At 39.8% G+C, this 17,482-nt stretch overlaps 1 protein-coding gene across 3 annotated transcripts in view; it reads left to right on the top strand.

Moving 5' to 3' along the window:
- Window positions 1-17,482, top strand: part of ALKBH1 (alkB homolog 1, histone H2A dioxygenase) — a 37,391-nt gene that overhangs the window by 19,060 nt on the left and 849 nt on the right. Inside the window, exons 5-6 of one of the 3 annotated variants that reach the window (XM_059914759.1) lie at window positions 8,746-8,939; window positions 17,406-17,473. In XM_059914759.1, the coding sequence (XP_059770742.1) occupies window positions 8,746-8,939; window positions 17,406-17,460 (249 nt within the window). In that variant the 3' untranslated portion in view covers window positions 17,461-17,473. Of the gene's footprint in view, window positions 1-8,745; window positions 8,940-9,790; window positions 10,978-17,405; window positions 17,474-17,482 lie in introns of those variants that run through there. The other 2 variants (XM_059914757.1, XM_059914758.1) reach the window with 2 other exon arrangements.

Below are 17,482 nucleotides of genomic sequence, written 5' to 3'. Positions count from 1 at the left end.
GTGGTTTTCTTTGGGTTAGACAGCCTGGATTTGAATCTTGGCTTCAGTATGGATAGTGCCTCCCTCATAAGGTGGTTGTGAGGATTAAATGATTAACGCCTTTGTAGTAATAACAACAGTGCCTGGCTATTCTAAGCAGTTAAATGTATTAACACCATAAATGTTAGCTTATTGTTCTTTATGATATTAATTTTACTGTAGATATTGTTATTCCCCAAGGAATAAGTTGACCTCATTTACTAAGAAAAACATGGAGTGAAAATTATCAAACACACTGAAAGGGTAATCAGAAAAAGAGAAAGAGAATTAAGAAAGAAGAGTAGTACATAGACAGTTTGGATAGGGATGAAAGCCCAAAAAGGTAATTCTTTCATTATAGCAGAGGCAATCTAGTGCTAGAACAGGAGCTGTAAGTGGCTGGTCTTCTGAAGGACTAAAACAAAACGGTAGAGAAAACCTTCAAGTTCTCTAACTACGCCCTTAGTTTTGAGAAATTAAATAGGAGCTCTTATTTGCAGTTCAGGAAAAGAAGAAAAAAGTAAAACAGATTCCAACTGAAGAGGCTTGGCCATCCATCAAAGACTTTTCAGAAAAGTCTTTCTTAATGTGAAATTAAAGCTCACTTCTCAGCCCTGAACCAAGATGGCAGAGTAGAAGGAGGTGCTCTCACTCCCTCTTGTGAGAACACCAGAATCACAACTAGCTGCTGGACAATCATCAACTGGAAGACACTGGAACTCACCAAAAAAAGATACCCCACATCTGAAGACAAAGGAGAAGCCACAATGAGACGGTAGGAGGGGTGCACTCACAGTAAAATCAAATCCCATAACTACTGGGTGAGTGACTCACAGACTGGAGAACACTTATACCACAGAAGTCCACCCACTGGAGTGAAGGTTCTGAGCCCCACATCAGGCTTCCCAACCTGGGGGTCCAGCAACGGAAGGAGGAATTCCTAGAGAATCAGGCTTTGAAGGCTAGTGGGATTTGATTGCAGGACTTCGACAGGACTCGGGGAAACAGAGACTCCACTCTTGGAGGGCATACACAAAGTAGTGTGTGCATCGGGACCCAGGGGAAGGAGCAGTGACCTCAGGGGAGACTGAACCAGACCTACCTGCTACTGTTGGAGGGTCTCCTGCAGAGGCAGGGGGTGGCTGTGGCTCACTGTGGGGACAAGGACACTGGCCAACCAACAGGGAGGGAACCCAGCTCCACCCATCAGCAGTCAAGCGGATTAAAGTTTTACTGAGCTCTGCCCACCAGAGCAACAGTCAGCTCTACCCACCACCAGTCCCTCCCATCAGGAAACTTGCACAAGCCTCTTAGGTAGCCTCATCCACCAGAGAGCAGACAGCAGAAGCAAGAAGAACTACAGTCCTGTAGCCTGTGGAACAAAAACCACATTCACAGAAAGATAGACAAGATGAAAAGACAGAGGGCTATGTACCAGATGAAGGAACAAGATAAAACCCCAGAAAAACAACTAAATGAAGTGAAGATAGGCAACCTTCCAGAAAAAGAATTCAGAATAATGATAGTGAAGATGATCCAGGACCTCGGAAAAAGAATGGAGGCAAAGATCGAGAAGATGCAAGAAATGTTTAACAAAGACCTAGAAGAATTAAAGAACAAACAAACAGAGATGAACAATACAATAACCGAAATGAAAATTACACTAGAAGGAATCAATAGCAGAATAACTGAGGCAGAAGAATGGATAAGTGACCTGGAAGACAGAATGGTAGAATTCACTGCTGTGGAACAGAATAAAGAAAAAAAAATGAAAAGAAATGAAGACAGCCTAGGAGACCTCTGGGACAACATTAAACACAGCAACATTCGCATTATAGGAGTCCCAGAAGGCGAAGAGAGAGAGAAGGGACCCGAGAAAATATTTCAAGAGATTATAGTCGAAAACTTCCCTAACATGGGTAAGGAAATAGCCACCCAAGTCCAGGAAGCGCAGAGTCCCAGGCAGGATAAACCCAAGGAGAAACATGCCGAGACACATAGTAATCAAATTGACAAAAATTAAAGACAAAGAAAAATGATTGAAAGCAGCAAGGGAAAAATGACAAATAACATACAAGAACTCCCGTAAGGTTAACAGCTGATTTCTCAGCAGAAACTCCACAAGCCAGAAGGGAGTGGCATGATATACTTAAAGTGATGAAAGGGAAGAACCTACGACCAAGATTACTCTACCCGGCAAGGATCTCATTCAGATTTGATGGAGAAATCAAAAGCTTTACAGAGAAGCAAAAGCTAAGAGAATTCAGCACCACCAGACCAGCTCTACAACAAATGCTAAAGGAACTTCTCGAAGTGGGAAACAGAAGAGAAGAAAAGGATCTACGAAAACAAACCCATAACAATTAAGAAAATGGTCATAGGAACATACATGTCGATAATTACCTTAAACGTGAACGGATTAAATGCTCCTACCAAAAGACACAGGCTCGCTGAATGGATACCAAAACAAGACCCATATATATGCTGTCTGCAAGAGACCCACTTCACACCTAGGGACACATACAGACTGAAAGTGAGGGGATGGAAAAAGATATTCCATGCAAATGGAAATCAAAAGAAAGCTGGAGTAGCAATACTCATATCAGATGAAATAGACTTTAAAATAAAGAATGTTACAAGAGACAAGGAAGGACACTACATAATGATCAAGGGATCAATCCAAGAAGATATAACAATTATAAATATATATGCACCCAACATGGGAGCACCTCAAAACATAAGGCAACTGCTAACAGCTATAAAAGAGGAAATCGACAGTAACACAATAATAGTGGGGGACTTTAACACCTCACTTACACCAATGGACAGATCATCCAAAATGAAAATAAATAAGGAAACACAAGCTTTAAATGACACAATAGACCAGATAGATTTAATTGATATTTATAGGACATTCCATCCAAAAACAGCAGATTACACTTTCTTCTCAAGTGCGCACGGAACGTTCTCCAGGATAGATCACATCTTGGGTCACAAATCCAGCCTCAGTAAATTTAAGGAAATTGAAATCATATCAAGCATCTTTTCTGACCACAACACTATGAGATTAGAAATGAATTACAGGGAAAAAAACATAAAAAACACAAACACGTGGAGGCTAAACAATATGTTACTAAATAACCAAGAGATCACTGAAGAAATCAAAGAGGAAATCCAAAAATACCTAGAGACTAATGACAGTGAAAACACGATGATCCAAAACCTGTGGGATGCAGCAAAAGCAGTTCCAAGAGGGAAGTTTATAGCTATACAAGCCTACCTCAAGAAACAAGAAAGATCTCAAATAAACAATCTAACCTTACACCTAAAGGAACTAGAGAAAGAAGAACAAACAAAACCCAAAGTTAGCAGAAGGAAAGAAATCATAAAGATCAGAACAGAAATACAAACAAAGAAAACAACAACAAAGATCAATAAAACTAAAAGCTGGTTCTTTGAGAAGATAAACAAAATTGATAAACCATTAGCCAGACTCATCAAGAAAAAGAGGGAGAGGACTCAATAAAATTAGAAATGAAAAAGGAGAAGTTACAACAGACATGGCAGAAATACAAAGCGTCCTAAGAGACTACTACAAGCAACTCTATGCCAATAAAATGGACAACATGGAAGAAATGGACAAATTTTTAGAAAGGTATAACCTTCCAAGACTGAACCAGGAAGAAACGGAAAATATGAACAGACCAGTCACAAGTAATGAAATTGAAACTGTGATTAAAAATCTTCCAACAAACAAAAGTCCAGGACCAAATGGCTTCACGGGTGAATTCTATCAAACATTTAGAGAAGAGCTAACACCCATCCTTCTCAAACTCTTCCAAAAAATGGCAGAGGAAGGAACACTCCCAAACTCATTCTATGGGGCCACCATCACCCTGATACCAAAACCAGACAAAGATACTACAAAAAAAGAAAATTACAGACCAATATCACTGATGAATATAGATGCAAAACTCCTCAACAAAATACTAGCAAACAGAATCCAACAACACATTAAAAGGATCATACACCATGATCAAGTGGGATTTATCCCAGGGATGCAAGGATCCTTCAACATACGCAAATCAATCAATGTGATGCACCATATTAACAAGTTGAATAATAAAAACCATATGATCATCTCAATAGATGCAGAAAAAGCTTTTGACAAAATTCAACACCCATTTATGATAAAAAACTCTCCAGAAAGTGGGCATAGAGGGAACCTACCTCAACATAATAAAGGCCATATATGACATACCCACAGCAAACATTCTCAATGGTGAAAAACTGAAAGCACTTCCTCTAAGATCAGGAACAAGACAAGGATGTCCACTCTCACCACTACTATTCAACATAGTTTTGGAAGTCCTAGCCACGGCAATCAGAGAAGAAAAAGAAATAAAAGGAATACAAATTGGAAAAGAAGTAAAACTGCAGATGACATCATACTATACATGGAGAATCCTAAAGATGCCACCAGCAAACTACTACAGCTAATCAATGAATTTGGTAAAGTTGCAGGATACAAAATTAATGCACAGAAATCTCTTGCATTCCTATACACTAATGATGAAAAATCTGAAAGAGAAATTAAGGAAACACTCCCATTTACCATTGCAACAAAAAGAATAAAATACCTAGGAATAAACCTACCTAGGGAGACAAAAGAGCTGTATGCAGAAAACTGTAAGACACTGATGAAAGAAATTAAAGATGATACCAACAGATGGAGAGATATACCATGTTCTTGGATTGGAAGAATCAATATTGTGAAAATGACTGTACTACCCAAAACAATCTACAGATTCAATGCAATCCCTATCAAATTACCAATGGCATTTTTTACAGAACTAGAACAAAAAATCTTAAAAGTTGCATGGGGACACAAAAGACCCCGAATAGCTAAAGCAGTCTTGAGGGAAAAAAGCGGAGCTAGAGGAATCAGACTCCCTGACTTCAGACTATACTACAAAGCTACAGTAATCAAGACAATATGGTACTGGCACAAAAACAGAAATATAGATCAATGGAACAAGATAGAAAGCCCAGAGATAAACCCATGCACCTATGGTCAGCTAATCTATGACAAAGGAGGGAAGGATATACAATGGAGAAAAGACAGTCTCTTCAATAAGTGGTGCTGGGAAAACTGGACAGCTACATGTAAAAAGAATGAAATTAGAACACTCCCTAACACCATACACAAAAATAAACTCAAAATGGATTAGAGACCTAAATGTAAGACCAGACACTATAAAACTCTTAGAGGAAAACATAGGAAGAACACTCTGACATAAATCACAGCAAGATCTTTTTGATCCACCTCCTAGAGTAATGGAAATAAAAACAAAAATAAACAAATGGGACCTAATGAAACTTAAAAGCTTTTGCACAGCAAAGGAAACCATAAACAAGACGAAAAGACAACCCTCAGAATGGGAGAAAATATTTGCAAACGAATCAACAGACAAAGGGTTAATCTCCAAAATATATAAACAGCTCATGCAGCTCAATATTAAAAAAAGACAACCCAATCCAAAAATGGGCAGAAGACCTAAATAGACATTCTCCAAAGAAGACATAACATATGGCCAAGAAGCACATGAAAAGCTGCTCAACATCACTAATTATTAGAGAAATGCAAATCAAAACTACAATGAGGTGTCACCTCACACGAGTTAGAATGGGCATCATCAGAAAATCTACAAACAACAAATGCTGGAGAGGGTGTGGAGAAAAGGGAACCCTCTTGCACTGTTGGTGGGAATGTAAATTGATACAGCCACTATGGAGAACAGTATGGAGGTTCCTTAAAAAGCTAAAAATAGAATTACCATATGACCCAGCAATCCCACTACTGGGCATATACCCAGAGAAAACCATAATTCAAAAAGACACATGCACCCCAATGTTCATTGCAGCACTATTTACAACAGCCAGGTTATAGAAGCAACCTAAATGCCCATCGACAGACGAATGGATAAAGAAAATGTGGTACATACATACAGTGAGATATTACTCAGCCATAAAAAGGAACGAAGTTGGGTCATTTGTTGAGACGTGGATGGATCTAGAGACTGTCATACAGAGTGAAGTAAGTGAGAAAGAGAAAAACCAATATCGTATACTAACGCATACATGTGGAACCTAGGAAAATGGTACAGATGAACCGGTTTGCGGGGCAGAAGTTGAGACACAGATGCAGAGAACAAACGTATGGACACCAAGGGGGAAAAGTGGCGGGGGTGGAGGTGGGGGTGTGATGAATTGGGCGATTGGGATTGACATGTGTACACTGATGTGTATAAAATGGATGACTAATAAGGAAAAAAAGAAAAAAAATGAGGAAGAGGAAGAGAAACAAGAAATAAGTATATTAATATACTGAAATAACAAAAATATATTGAAGGCCGTTTTTTTAAATGTGGATGAAAGATTAGTGTGTGTATGTTAGGTTTCTAGTTGTTGTTACTGTTCGCATTCCCGTTAATGGATTGTTTCTGCTGTATTGAATCCTCTGTGCTTTGGAGCAGGTGTGTACCAAATTGTCTTTTGTCCCAGTAATAATCACTTACTGAAGACAAAAAAAAGGAAGCTCACTTCTCTCCAGAGCTGTGACTATTGGACACTAGTGGGGATGTGAGACAAAAGTGGATTTTCTAACCAGATCTGAGGTTGATTGAGTAACGGGAGGAATGAGAGAGGAGCATCAAACCAAGGAAGAGTATCAGGATGCTGCTGGCTTACATAGCCAGACTAGCCCTCAGACTCATCTGCGTAGGAGGCTGCTGCCTTGTCATTCTCAGAAATTGTATATGTTTTGTAGAGAGAGTGTTCTGGCCTTTGTTTTTTGTTTTTTAAGAGAAAAAGGATATTTATGATCCTTAGGTACAAAAAATAGAGGCAGTTCAGGGGGTAAGTGCTGAAAATTACTTCCATTTTAAGGTCCTGCCTTGACCACAGTGTAAGTCGGTTTAAATTCAGATGTTTTGAGCATGTCATCCCATCAGATTGACCAGTGAAATCACATGAAACTACGTTGCAGGCTGAGGGGTCCAAAATCAAACTGGCTATAGTATTTGAGTTTCCTTTTTTTTTTTTTTAAATAAACTTTGTATTTTAGTATAGTTTTAGGTTTGCAGAAAAGTTGAAAAGGCAGTACAGAGTTCCCAAATACCCCACACTCAGTTTTCCCTTTTATTAACGTCATATTAGTATGGTACCTTTTTCTCAATTAGTGAACCAATAGTAAAACATTATTATTTTTTTTTTAATATTGATATTTATTTATTTATTTGGCTGCGCTGGGTCTTAGTTGCGGCACGTGGGATCTTCGTTGCTGCATGCGGGATCTTTTAGTTGTGACATGCAGGCTGTTAGTTGCAGCATGTGGGATTTAGTTCCCTGACCAGGGATCAAACTCAGGCCCCCTGCAGTGGGAGTGCAGAGTCTAAACCGCTGGACTACCAGGGAAGTCCCAGTAATACATTATCATAATAGTGAAATCCATACTTCATCTGTATTTCCTTAATTTTTAACTGATGGACTTTCTGTTCCAGGATCCCGTCCAGGTTACATAACATTTAGTCAGCGTGTTTCCTTAGGCACCCCTTGGTAGTGATAGTTCTGAGTTGCCTTTTACCCTAAGAGAACTATCCTGTTTGGGAGTGGAGTATACCAGAGAGAGGTGTAATTGCTTCATATGTTGACTCTGTACAGCGTGACTTTGCCTGATTTATCACTGCATAGCACAGTGCCTACCATATAATAGGTGCTCAGTATTTTGAATTGACCCATTATTAGATTACTGGTTGCCTCAAAAATGGATGGCTATTAAGAAGTACAAACTACTATGTATAAAATAAATAAGCTACAAGGATATATTGTACGGCACAGGAAATATAGCCAGTACTTTATAATAACTGTAAATACAGTATAATCTGTAAAAATTTTAGGGGCTTCCCTGGTGGCGCAGTGGTTGAGAATCTGCCTGCTAATGCAGGGGACACGGGTTCGAGCCCTGGTCTGGAAAGATCCCACATGCCGCAGAGCAACTAGGCCCGTGAGCCACCACTACTGAGCCTGCGCATCTGGAGCCTGTGCTCCCCAACAAGAGAGGCCGCGACAGTGAGAGGCCCGCGCACCGCGATGAAGAGTGGCCCCCGCTTGCCGCAACTAGAGAAAGCCCTAGCACAGAAACGAAGACCCAACATAGCAATCAATCAATAAATCTTTAAAAAAAAAAAAAAAATTTTGAATCACTATGTAGTATACCTGAAACTAATCTAATGTTGTAAATCAGCTATACCTCAATAAAAAACATTTTAAGGGGTGGGTAAATCATGCTATATTAATATTACATGTAATAGAGAACAGACTTGTGGTTGCCATGCGGGAGGGAGGGATTGGAAGTTTAGGGTCAGCAAATACAGACTATTATATAGAGAATGGATAAACAACAAGGTCCTACTGTATAGCACAGGGCACTGTATTCAGTATCCTGTGATAAACCATAGTGGAAAAGAATATTTAAAAGAATGTATACATAGGTATAACTGAATCACTTTGCTGTACAGCAGAAACTGACACAACATTGTAAATCAATCAATCAATATATTACATGTAAATTAGATGATTTTAAAGTGGTAATTAATCTTATGCCACAGTTTCCTATTTTCCTGAGATCATTGTTTATTTTTCTTATTCTCCCTACTTTTATCAAAGAAATACTCAGCAGATCATTATACACCTTTCCCTTCTGACCTGGCTTTCCTCTCAGAGCAAGTAGCCGCTGCCTGTGGATTTCAGGGTTTCCGAGCCGAAGCAGGTATCCTGAATTACTACCGATTAGACTCCACACTAGGAATCCACGTAGACAAATCTGAACTAGATCACTCCAAACCCCTGCTTTCGTTCAGGTAAGTTGGGTCTAGGGATTTTGAATTACTTTTTATCACTTCATTCCTTTTTCTAAAGAACTTTTAAGCTTAAATAAATAAATAAGACATTAAATTTTTTAAATGGTTGGACTCTATAATCTTTCATTTCTGGGCATCTTAGCCATGTATCATAAGTAAAATTAGCCTAGTCCTTTTAGAGTAATGACCAAATTACAATGAATATTTCTGTTTAAGATGCATGGAGTCTGTCTTTTGTAATGAGAGGTATTGTCAGTGTCTGTGGAATAGATAAGTGGTAAAGGCCATAAGGCAAAGTGAGCAACCTTTTCGGAATAGAGAAGAGCAAAGCACAGAAGCCCGAATAGTTTACTCTCCTTGTCTCCTTAAATGTAAGTTTATATTTTTGCAAAGTACTGCACCTGTATCTCATGAGGAAAGTGCATGAACAGAATCTTTTATTAATTGCCTTATCTTTAAAGTGAACAGGAATGATAAATATATAGTAAAGGACCCAAATAAATTTTAATTTGCTTATTTAATTGCTTCAGATTTTATTTTGCAACAGTTTTGTGGGCTATAATAAGTTTAAGTAGCAGATCACGGGCTGGTCGCTCATAGACACAAGCCAGAAAAGAAGGATCTTAGCATGGTTTAAAAAGGAGGATTGGGACTTCCCTGGTGGTCCAGTGGTTAGGACTTGATGCTTTCACTGCCGTGGGCCCAGGTTCAGTCCCTGGTCAGGGAACTAAGATCCCGCAAGCTGCACAGTGCAACCAAAAAATAAAAAAAGCAGTGGGCAGTAACTTTCCCAATCATGGCTAGTGACAGAAACTTACTATGTGTATTGTTTTACTTTTTTTTTTTTATAGCTTCGGACAGTCTGCCATCTTTCTCCTGGGTGGCCTCAAAAGAGATGAAGCCCCCACCCCCATGTTTATGCACAGTGGTGACATCATGGTAATGTCAGGTTTCAGCCGCCTGCTGAACCATGCAGTCCCGAGGGTCCTTCCTAGTCCGGAAGGGGAGAGCCTGCCTTGCTGCCTAGAGACGCCTCTCCCAGCTGACCTCCCCAGAGACGCAGTGGTGGAGCCCTGTTCTGTGGAGGACTGGCAGGTGTGCGCCAGCTACTTGAAAACTGCTCGTGTTAACATGACTGTCCGGCAGGTGCTGGCCATAGGTCATGACTTCCCTTTGGAACCCATGGAGGAGAATAAAAGAGACATCACCACAGAGGGTTCCTGCCATCTGGATGATGAGAATAGCCAAGTAAAACGAGCTAGGTTAAACCCTGACTGCTGAGACTTGGAGAGCCCCATTCTTTTACTCAGGCAGGTCTTAACAGTAAATGACCATGCTGTTTTGTATTGCCACAGACTTCAGCACAAAGACAGGCCAAAAGCAGAGACGGGGAAAAACTCATCATTGATCACACTGTTGCCTTGGAACCCATCCTGAAGAGAAAACTGATTAACCACTTTGGTCAGAGAAGTGCTTGACACGGTCCAGTCCCGGTTAGGTTTTGGCACTAACGTATGTGAGAAGTCCAAGGAGGTATGAGCTCCCACAACAGCCTTCTCAGCCTCGCCGTTATCTCTGAGCGAGGTAGACGTGAGTTTCCATGTGTGTGGAATCTTTAAATACCTCAGGTTTTATTGATGGAAAACATAATTCCCCTTCCACCACCCCATCTAGTGATTTGTGGTAAAATTGTGGTTCCAGGAACCAACCATTAGTCTTACCTTCTTAATTCTTCCAGTCAACACCAAATTCTTTGATCTTCTCTGGCCTTCACAGAAAAATCCTGTACACTTAAGACAATGGAACTGGAAATCACATCTCCTAGAAAAGACATTAATCACAGCTATCTCTTTTGCCTAAACGGTAAATATATATAAACCCAAGGAAAGAGGGACAGTAGTTTCTCCAGATGTCTTTCAGGTCTGTAAACTCTTCCCTTTGGCTTTTAAATGCAATTTTAATTGTTGGACTAAAAAAGTCCTAAGGGTGTTCTGTAACTGTTTTCCCCATGAATAAACTTACTCAGTTTTAAATTAAAGATCTGTATCTATGTTTGAGGGTAAGTGTATCTGGGATTCGTTTTTTCCTGTTTTCACTTGCTGTATTGTTCATGCTATTGAAGCCCTCTAGCTATTTCTGCCCTAAGTATTCTTTGTGGCTGTCTCACAGGAGAGAATATTCCTTGATACTCCAGGCACTGTGGTTTTTTGTGTTGTAGACAGCATGGAAAATGCACGAAACACTGAGTTTAATCTGTGTACCCCCACCAGCTCAGCTCGGTATACCCTGAGCCTTTAAGTTACCTTGTGTCTCGGTGGGCCTCAGTTTTCTCACTCATAAAATGAAAATATTTATTACCATCTTCCTAGATGGATATTGCTATTTCAAACAATAATGGAAATTTAGTGCTCCTTTCTAGATACATAATATTGCCAATATTTTTTTACTATCTGGACTCGTAGAAACATCCCAGCTTATTTGTTTGTGTGGACAACTGACCAGAAGCTGCTTTGATACCTGCTGCTTGCGACACGACTTGCCAAATTTGCATTTCTCCTCTGTCCTGCCTTTTTTTTCTTATGAGTGTTGAATGTTGAGTTTATATTGTAATCCTTGTTAGGTTTTTTTTGTTTGAAGGAATAAAAATTAACAGTTTCATCCTTTATGTGTACATACATAGGTTCTAAAATTTATTCGTGATAGGATAATTTTATATAGTTAAAATTACCGCTGGAAAAATCCCTTAAATTTTTCATAATGTACATTATATGAACACTGTACATTATATGTGACCCACTGAACACCAACACATGTCATTTAGTAAATCCAGCAGTCAGCTTATCTTTCAGCATTAGAAGATTGCTCTTTAGTCAGTTGATTATCAGATGAAGGTATTAGCTTGTGTTCAGGGTCAATATTTTACAAAAAATACATGTTCAAACTGTAAACTCACACTCCATCAAGCAAGATGTATATGCTGTGACAAGCATGTGGAAACTGAGGCCAGACAAGAGGATGGAAGACTCCTCTCTGCCAGCCCACGCTTCCTCTAGGGATGTGCTCCTGGACTCATTTGGGGGGTGGAGAGGGCTGAGCAGAATTGTTTGCACAGTTCACTTCTCTCTCGTTTTTATGTATATTTCTGTGAGGCACATATAGTTGAAGATGTATATAATGCAACTATACTTTGACAGCAGAAATTACACAGCTCAAGGAAAAAGGAAAAATTGGTGATTTTTCTACATTTAAATGAGGATTATCCCCCCCCCCACCAAGTTTGTTTTAGTTGTCTACCAGATGTTTTCTAAGTCAGGTGTCAGCAAACTATGAGCTACCCTCTGTTTTTGTACTGCCCATGGACTAAGAATAGTTTGTACATTCTTAAATGGTGGGGGGGAAAGCTCAGAAGAATAATATTAGTGACACATGAAAATTATATGAAATTCAAATTTCTGTGTCCATAAATAAAGTTTTATTGGAACACAGCCACACTAATTCATTTCTGGATTATCTGTGGTTGCTTTCATGCTAAAATGACAGAGTTGAATAATTGCAACAAAGTCTAAAAGATATGATCCAGGCTCTACAGCAAACGTTTGCCAACACCTACAAAGGAAACCAGACCCCTAGAAAGGAACCTGAAACCAAGAGAAAACATCAAGGGGAAGATATTTTATTTTCTTTATTATTTTATATCAAAAATGCCAGGGTAGATACTCTGTTCTAGGATGTATGTGGTATCAAGAGTGGAGTCACAAAATGTTAGGTCTGGGGAAACTGGCACTCTGATGCTCTGCAAGTGGCAGTGTAACTTGCTATAACCTCTAAGGCTCAGTTTGGCATCATGTAACCTGTAATTCTTTTGTACATCCCAGTTGGGCCAGGGTAGTCCTGAATGATGTTCCCTTTTCCTCTCAGAAGGATTCTGGTTTGATGATAAATTATATGGTCATCCTAATTATGTTCTAAAATGTGTACCATTTGACCCAATAAATTTCACTCCTAGTTGAGTCTAAGGAAGTAATTAGAGCTGTCTGCAAGATTTTTGTATAAGAATATAATAGTTTGAAATAAGCTCAATATCCAGCAACAAGGAGTTGCTTGATTAAATTCATGTATGTGTTCAATAAATGGTTATTGAGCACTGTTCTTTGATTTGCACAAAGTACCTGCTTTTGTGGTGCTTATATCCTAGTGGAAATGACATAACCATACAGAGGAAAACTATAGCCATTAAAATTCATGTTTTGGAAGAACAAGTAAAGATAGGAGGAAATACTTGTGTTTAATGAGGAAATCCAGTTATGAAACCATGCATAGTAACCTAATTCTGTATAGATTGTTTATATATTTTTTAAAAACTGGAAGGATATGTACACCAAAGTGTGAATGATAGTGGGATTATAGTTGATGTTTCTTCTATTTGTGCTTTTCTGTATTTCTATTTTTTTTTACATTGAAAATTTTTTTGTCTTTTTTTTTTTAAATAAATTTATTTATTTATTTCTGGCTGCGTTGGCTTCGTTGCTGCGCGCGGGCTTTCTCTGGTTGCGGCGAGCGGGGGCTACTCTTTGTTGCGGTGCGCAGGCTTCTCATTGCGGTGGCTTCTCTTGTTGCAGAGCACGGGCTCTAGGCATGCGGGCTTCAGTAGTTGTGGCACGCGGGGTTCAGTAGCTGTGGCACGCGGGGTTCAGTAGCTGTGGCATGCGGACTCTAGAGAGCAGGCTCAGTAGTTGTGGCGCATGGGCTTAGTTGCTCTGCGGCATGTGGGATCTTCCCGAACCAGGGATCGAACCCGTGTCCCCTGCATTGGCAGGCGGATTCTTAACCACTGCACCATGAGGGAAGTCCCTAAGTCATTTTTTAAATAAAGAATACATGCTTGAATTTTTTTCCAATTAAAAAAGATAGTCCTTTACCCTATAATTCTGTCTCTACTTGAAATATATTAGAATGCAAATCTAGGAACATCAACATTGTCTAACAAGAGGAGCTTGTTGGAGGAAAGTATTTTATGTAATAAGATACTATATAACAACTATCAGTCACGTTTTAGAGACATATTCAGTAATCAGAAGAAATGCTCAATATGTTAACTGAGAAAAACAGCTTAACAACAGAATGCACAAGCATTTTACCAGTGCTTTTTGTATGCACAATTTGTATGCACAGAAAAGGCTGGAGGGTTATAATCTTACATCTCCCAAATTTTCTATCGCCAGCGTAAATTGCTCTTTTGAAGAAGGCCTTTGTGATGAATTTTTGGAAGGGGCAGGTAAGGCATACACTGCACTCAGCAGCAGCAGCTTTGTAGAGTGTCCACTCACCTTTTTAACTGCCCTCATCAGCTCCATTCCAGTCTGAGGCCCTTTCATCTGGCTAAGATGGATCTTCTCACTACTGCTTGCTTATTATTTCAGTAGAGCCTCTTGCCTGTTTCCAGCACCCTACATCAGATTTTTCCTAAAGCATCCCAGGCCCGCAGTGAGACAAAGATGTGCTGAACAGGACAAACTCATTAAGACTTGGCTTGCCATGTTCTAATTTTCCCAATTCCTTTTTTACTGAGATAAGTTGGTCTTATCCCTTTTCTGTTTTCCCTTCATCTAAAAGGTTGGTTTACTAGAGTAGGGAAAAAAAATAAAACCCTAATACCCTAGGTAGATTCTACTAAGGCAAATTAGAATGGTAATGAGGCGGAAAGGAGCCCGAGGAATGATTATTGATCTCGGTGTGAATGAGGGGCTGGCAGAGCTAGGCAGAAAAGACACCTCACCTGTTTTCTGCTTTGAAGATTACAGTGGAAAAAGCAACGCAAATCTAGTTTCTTAGCCTGCGTAGTAAGTTTTTATTGACAATCCTTTTGATCAACTATCCTATCCAAATTTGAGCCCTCATGGAAATGAGTTTGCTGGTTCTCAATTAGTTTTATTGGAAAAACAGATTTCTAAGATAAGATGGTATAGACGATGGAAAGTGAAATAGAGTGGTTATCAGGAAAGGTAGATTTTAATAAAGCTCCAACACTTAGCTGTGTGACCTTGAATAAGTCACTCCACTGAGCCTCAGTTAACCTTTTTGAGCAACCCAGTTTTCTCACCTTTAAGGAGGTTTGACCAAGTAATCCTGTGTTACCTACCAGGTCTGCAATGCTGTTCTTCTAAAATGAGAAATTAATCTCAGAGTTTGGCTAAACAGCAAGGCTACCCAGTAAGCAAGATTGTTGGTAAGGAAATCAAGTGTTAACCGAGGGAAAGAGGAGGGTAAGGAGGGGTTAGAGAAATGCAAATTAAAGCAATGAGATGTAAGTAAGTAAGATGTTTGTACCCATCTATTTGGAAAATCTAAGGAGATTTTAACCTCTTGACTGTTCTTTTTACTTCCACCCTATTTCTTAATGGTAAATATGGCTCTGTTTTAAAAGTATCCAGAATCTAATCCCTTCTTTTTGCCTGTAGCACCCTGACCCAAGCCACTATCATCCGTCAACTGGATTATTATTGCAATAGCCTTCTGACTTCTTCCATGCTTGTTCCTACCTTCTACTCCTATAGTTTATTCATAGTTTATTCTTAACTATGGCCAGAGAGAGGCTGTTAACACGTAAGGCAGCTCATGTCACTCTGGTGCTCAAAACTTTCTAATGTCACTTGTTGCGCTGAGTAAAAGCCGAATCCCTTTTAGTTGACTACCAGTCCCGCCCCATCTGGCCCCCCATGTCCTCTTGGTCCTCTCGCCCACTCTGTTCAAGCCACACTGGCCTCCTTGCTGCCCCTCTGAACAGACCAAGCACATCCCTGACCTCTGAGCTGGACTTGCCTTTGCCTAGAACACTCTGTTCTCTGAGATTTGCACTCGCTTCCTTCAAGGAAGGCTCAGAATCACCGGGGTGAGGCCTGCCTTCACTATCCTATTCAAAACCTCAACCCCACTGCCATTCCTCATTTTCTTTACCACGCTCTATTTTCCATAGCATTTATGACATAAAACTTCATTATAGGAAGTAAGGAAATAATAATTTCTTTTTAATAGTAATTTCTTTTTTCCTTATTTTTAAGAAATAAGGAAATAATATTGTTTCCCCCCACTAGACTCTAAGTGCCCTGAGGCAGAGATGTGCCCTAGTTTTCTAGAACAGTGCCTGGCACGTAGTAGTTTCTCACTGTATATTTGTTGAATGAATGGATGCCCAGTGTTGGTGGGATGTGTGAAAATGAAATTTACATTGATAAAGCTATTATAATCAGTGTTTAGCTAAATTTTGATGCAGCAATTCTACTTCTAGGTATCTTCCTTATAGAAATGCCTATCAGGGACACAATGATATGTGTAAAAAGATGTTCATTACAGTGTTCAAAATAGTGGAAAACTAGAAACAACCCAAATGTTAATCAGTAGGGAAAGAGTTATTTGAATTATGGTTCATACACACTATGGAATATTAATACTATGGAGCCCTTCACAATAATGTACTGACATGAAAAGTGCTCCAAGGGACTTACCTGGCGGTCCAGTGGTTAAGACTCCGCGCTTCCACTGCACGGGGCTCTGGTCCAGGAACTAAGATCCCGCATGCCACGCAGTGTGGCCAAAAAAAAAAAGTGCTCCAAGACACATTGGTTATTGAAAAACATGAAATAGCAAAATTCTGTGTACAGTGTATGAATTAAAATGTAAAAACTAAACAAGACTATTACCTGTATATGCACATACATGTGTGTAAAGATGGGGGAAAAGATACATCCAAACGTAACAGTGGGAAGGAGTGGGATTGGGAGGTGGTAGAAGGGACTTTTTACTCTATATGCTTTTGTGTGGTCTGATTTCTTTTATAAGAACATATTTATGTATTACTCATATAATTTTTTTAAATTATGCATAGCAAACCCTGTAAAGAATTATATGCAGTAATGAAAAATGGAGGAAATAAATCTCCAAACTCTCTGGAAGTTTCCTATTATAAATAAGATCGGGTACTGTGTTAAGTGATGCAGAAAGCAACCAGTTTCAGCTGCTCCCACAAAGGCTTCAGTTCTGGTTTCTGGGTTGGGATTCTCCATGGGCTGACTAGGGAATGTATGATCCTATCCATCCAGGCAAGAGAACCAACCTCCATCATGTTTGTGTCTGTCCTAAGCTCGGGTAGCTTGCCGCGCCTGGAAACCTTGTTCTACCTCCGCCATGGAAACACCAGCGTGGGCTTTGGTTGCTAGGGCAGTAAACAGTCAGCCTTAAGGTTGAACCAGTTGGCGAGGGCCACAGTCCTCCCCTGAAAAAGATTACTGTATTCTAGGGACATGGCTGGGCAGATAGCATTGAAGTCCACAGGGCCCTAAGATTTATTATTTACTATTTGTTAGGTGAGGGAAAGAGGGAGGAGAGGTAAAATCTGCTGTTGGGGGCACACTGGTGGGTGTTCATGTGCGTGTACCTTTCCTGGGTTCAGTGTGTGTTCCCTTTTGTTAGATGTGAACTGTCCTGTCTACAAAGTGAGATCAGGCCTGAAAATGTGCCCAACTGATGGCCGGCTGCTCCCATTTGCT

This window comes from Balaenoptera ricei, chromosome 2 (genome assembly GCF_028023285.1).
Source record: "Balaenoptera ricei isolate mBalRic1 chromosome 2, mBalRic1.hap2, whole genome shotgun sequence".
Lineage (NCBI taxonomy): Eukaryota > Metazoa > Chordata > Mammalia > Artiodactyla > Balaenopteridae > Balaenoptera > Balaenoptera ricei.
Note: the sequence above shows the minus strand (reverse complement) of the source record. Positions and strands in the feature narration are given on the sequence as shown.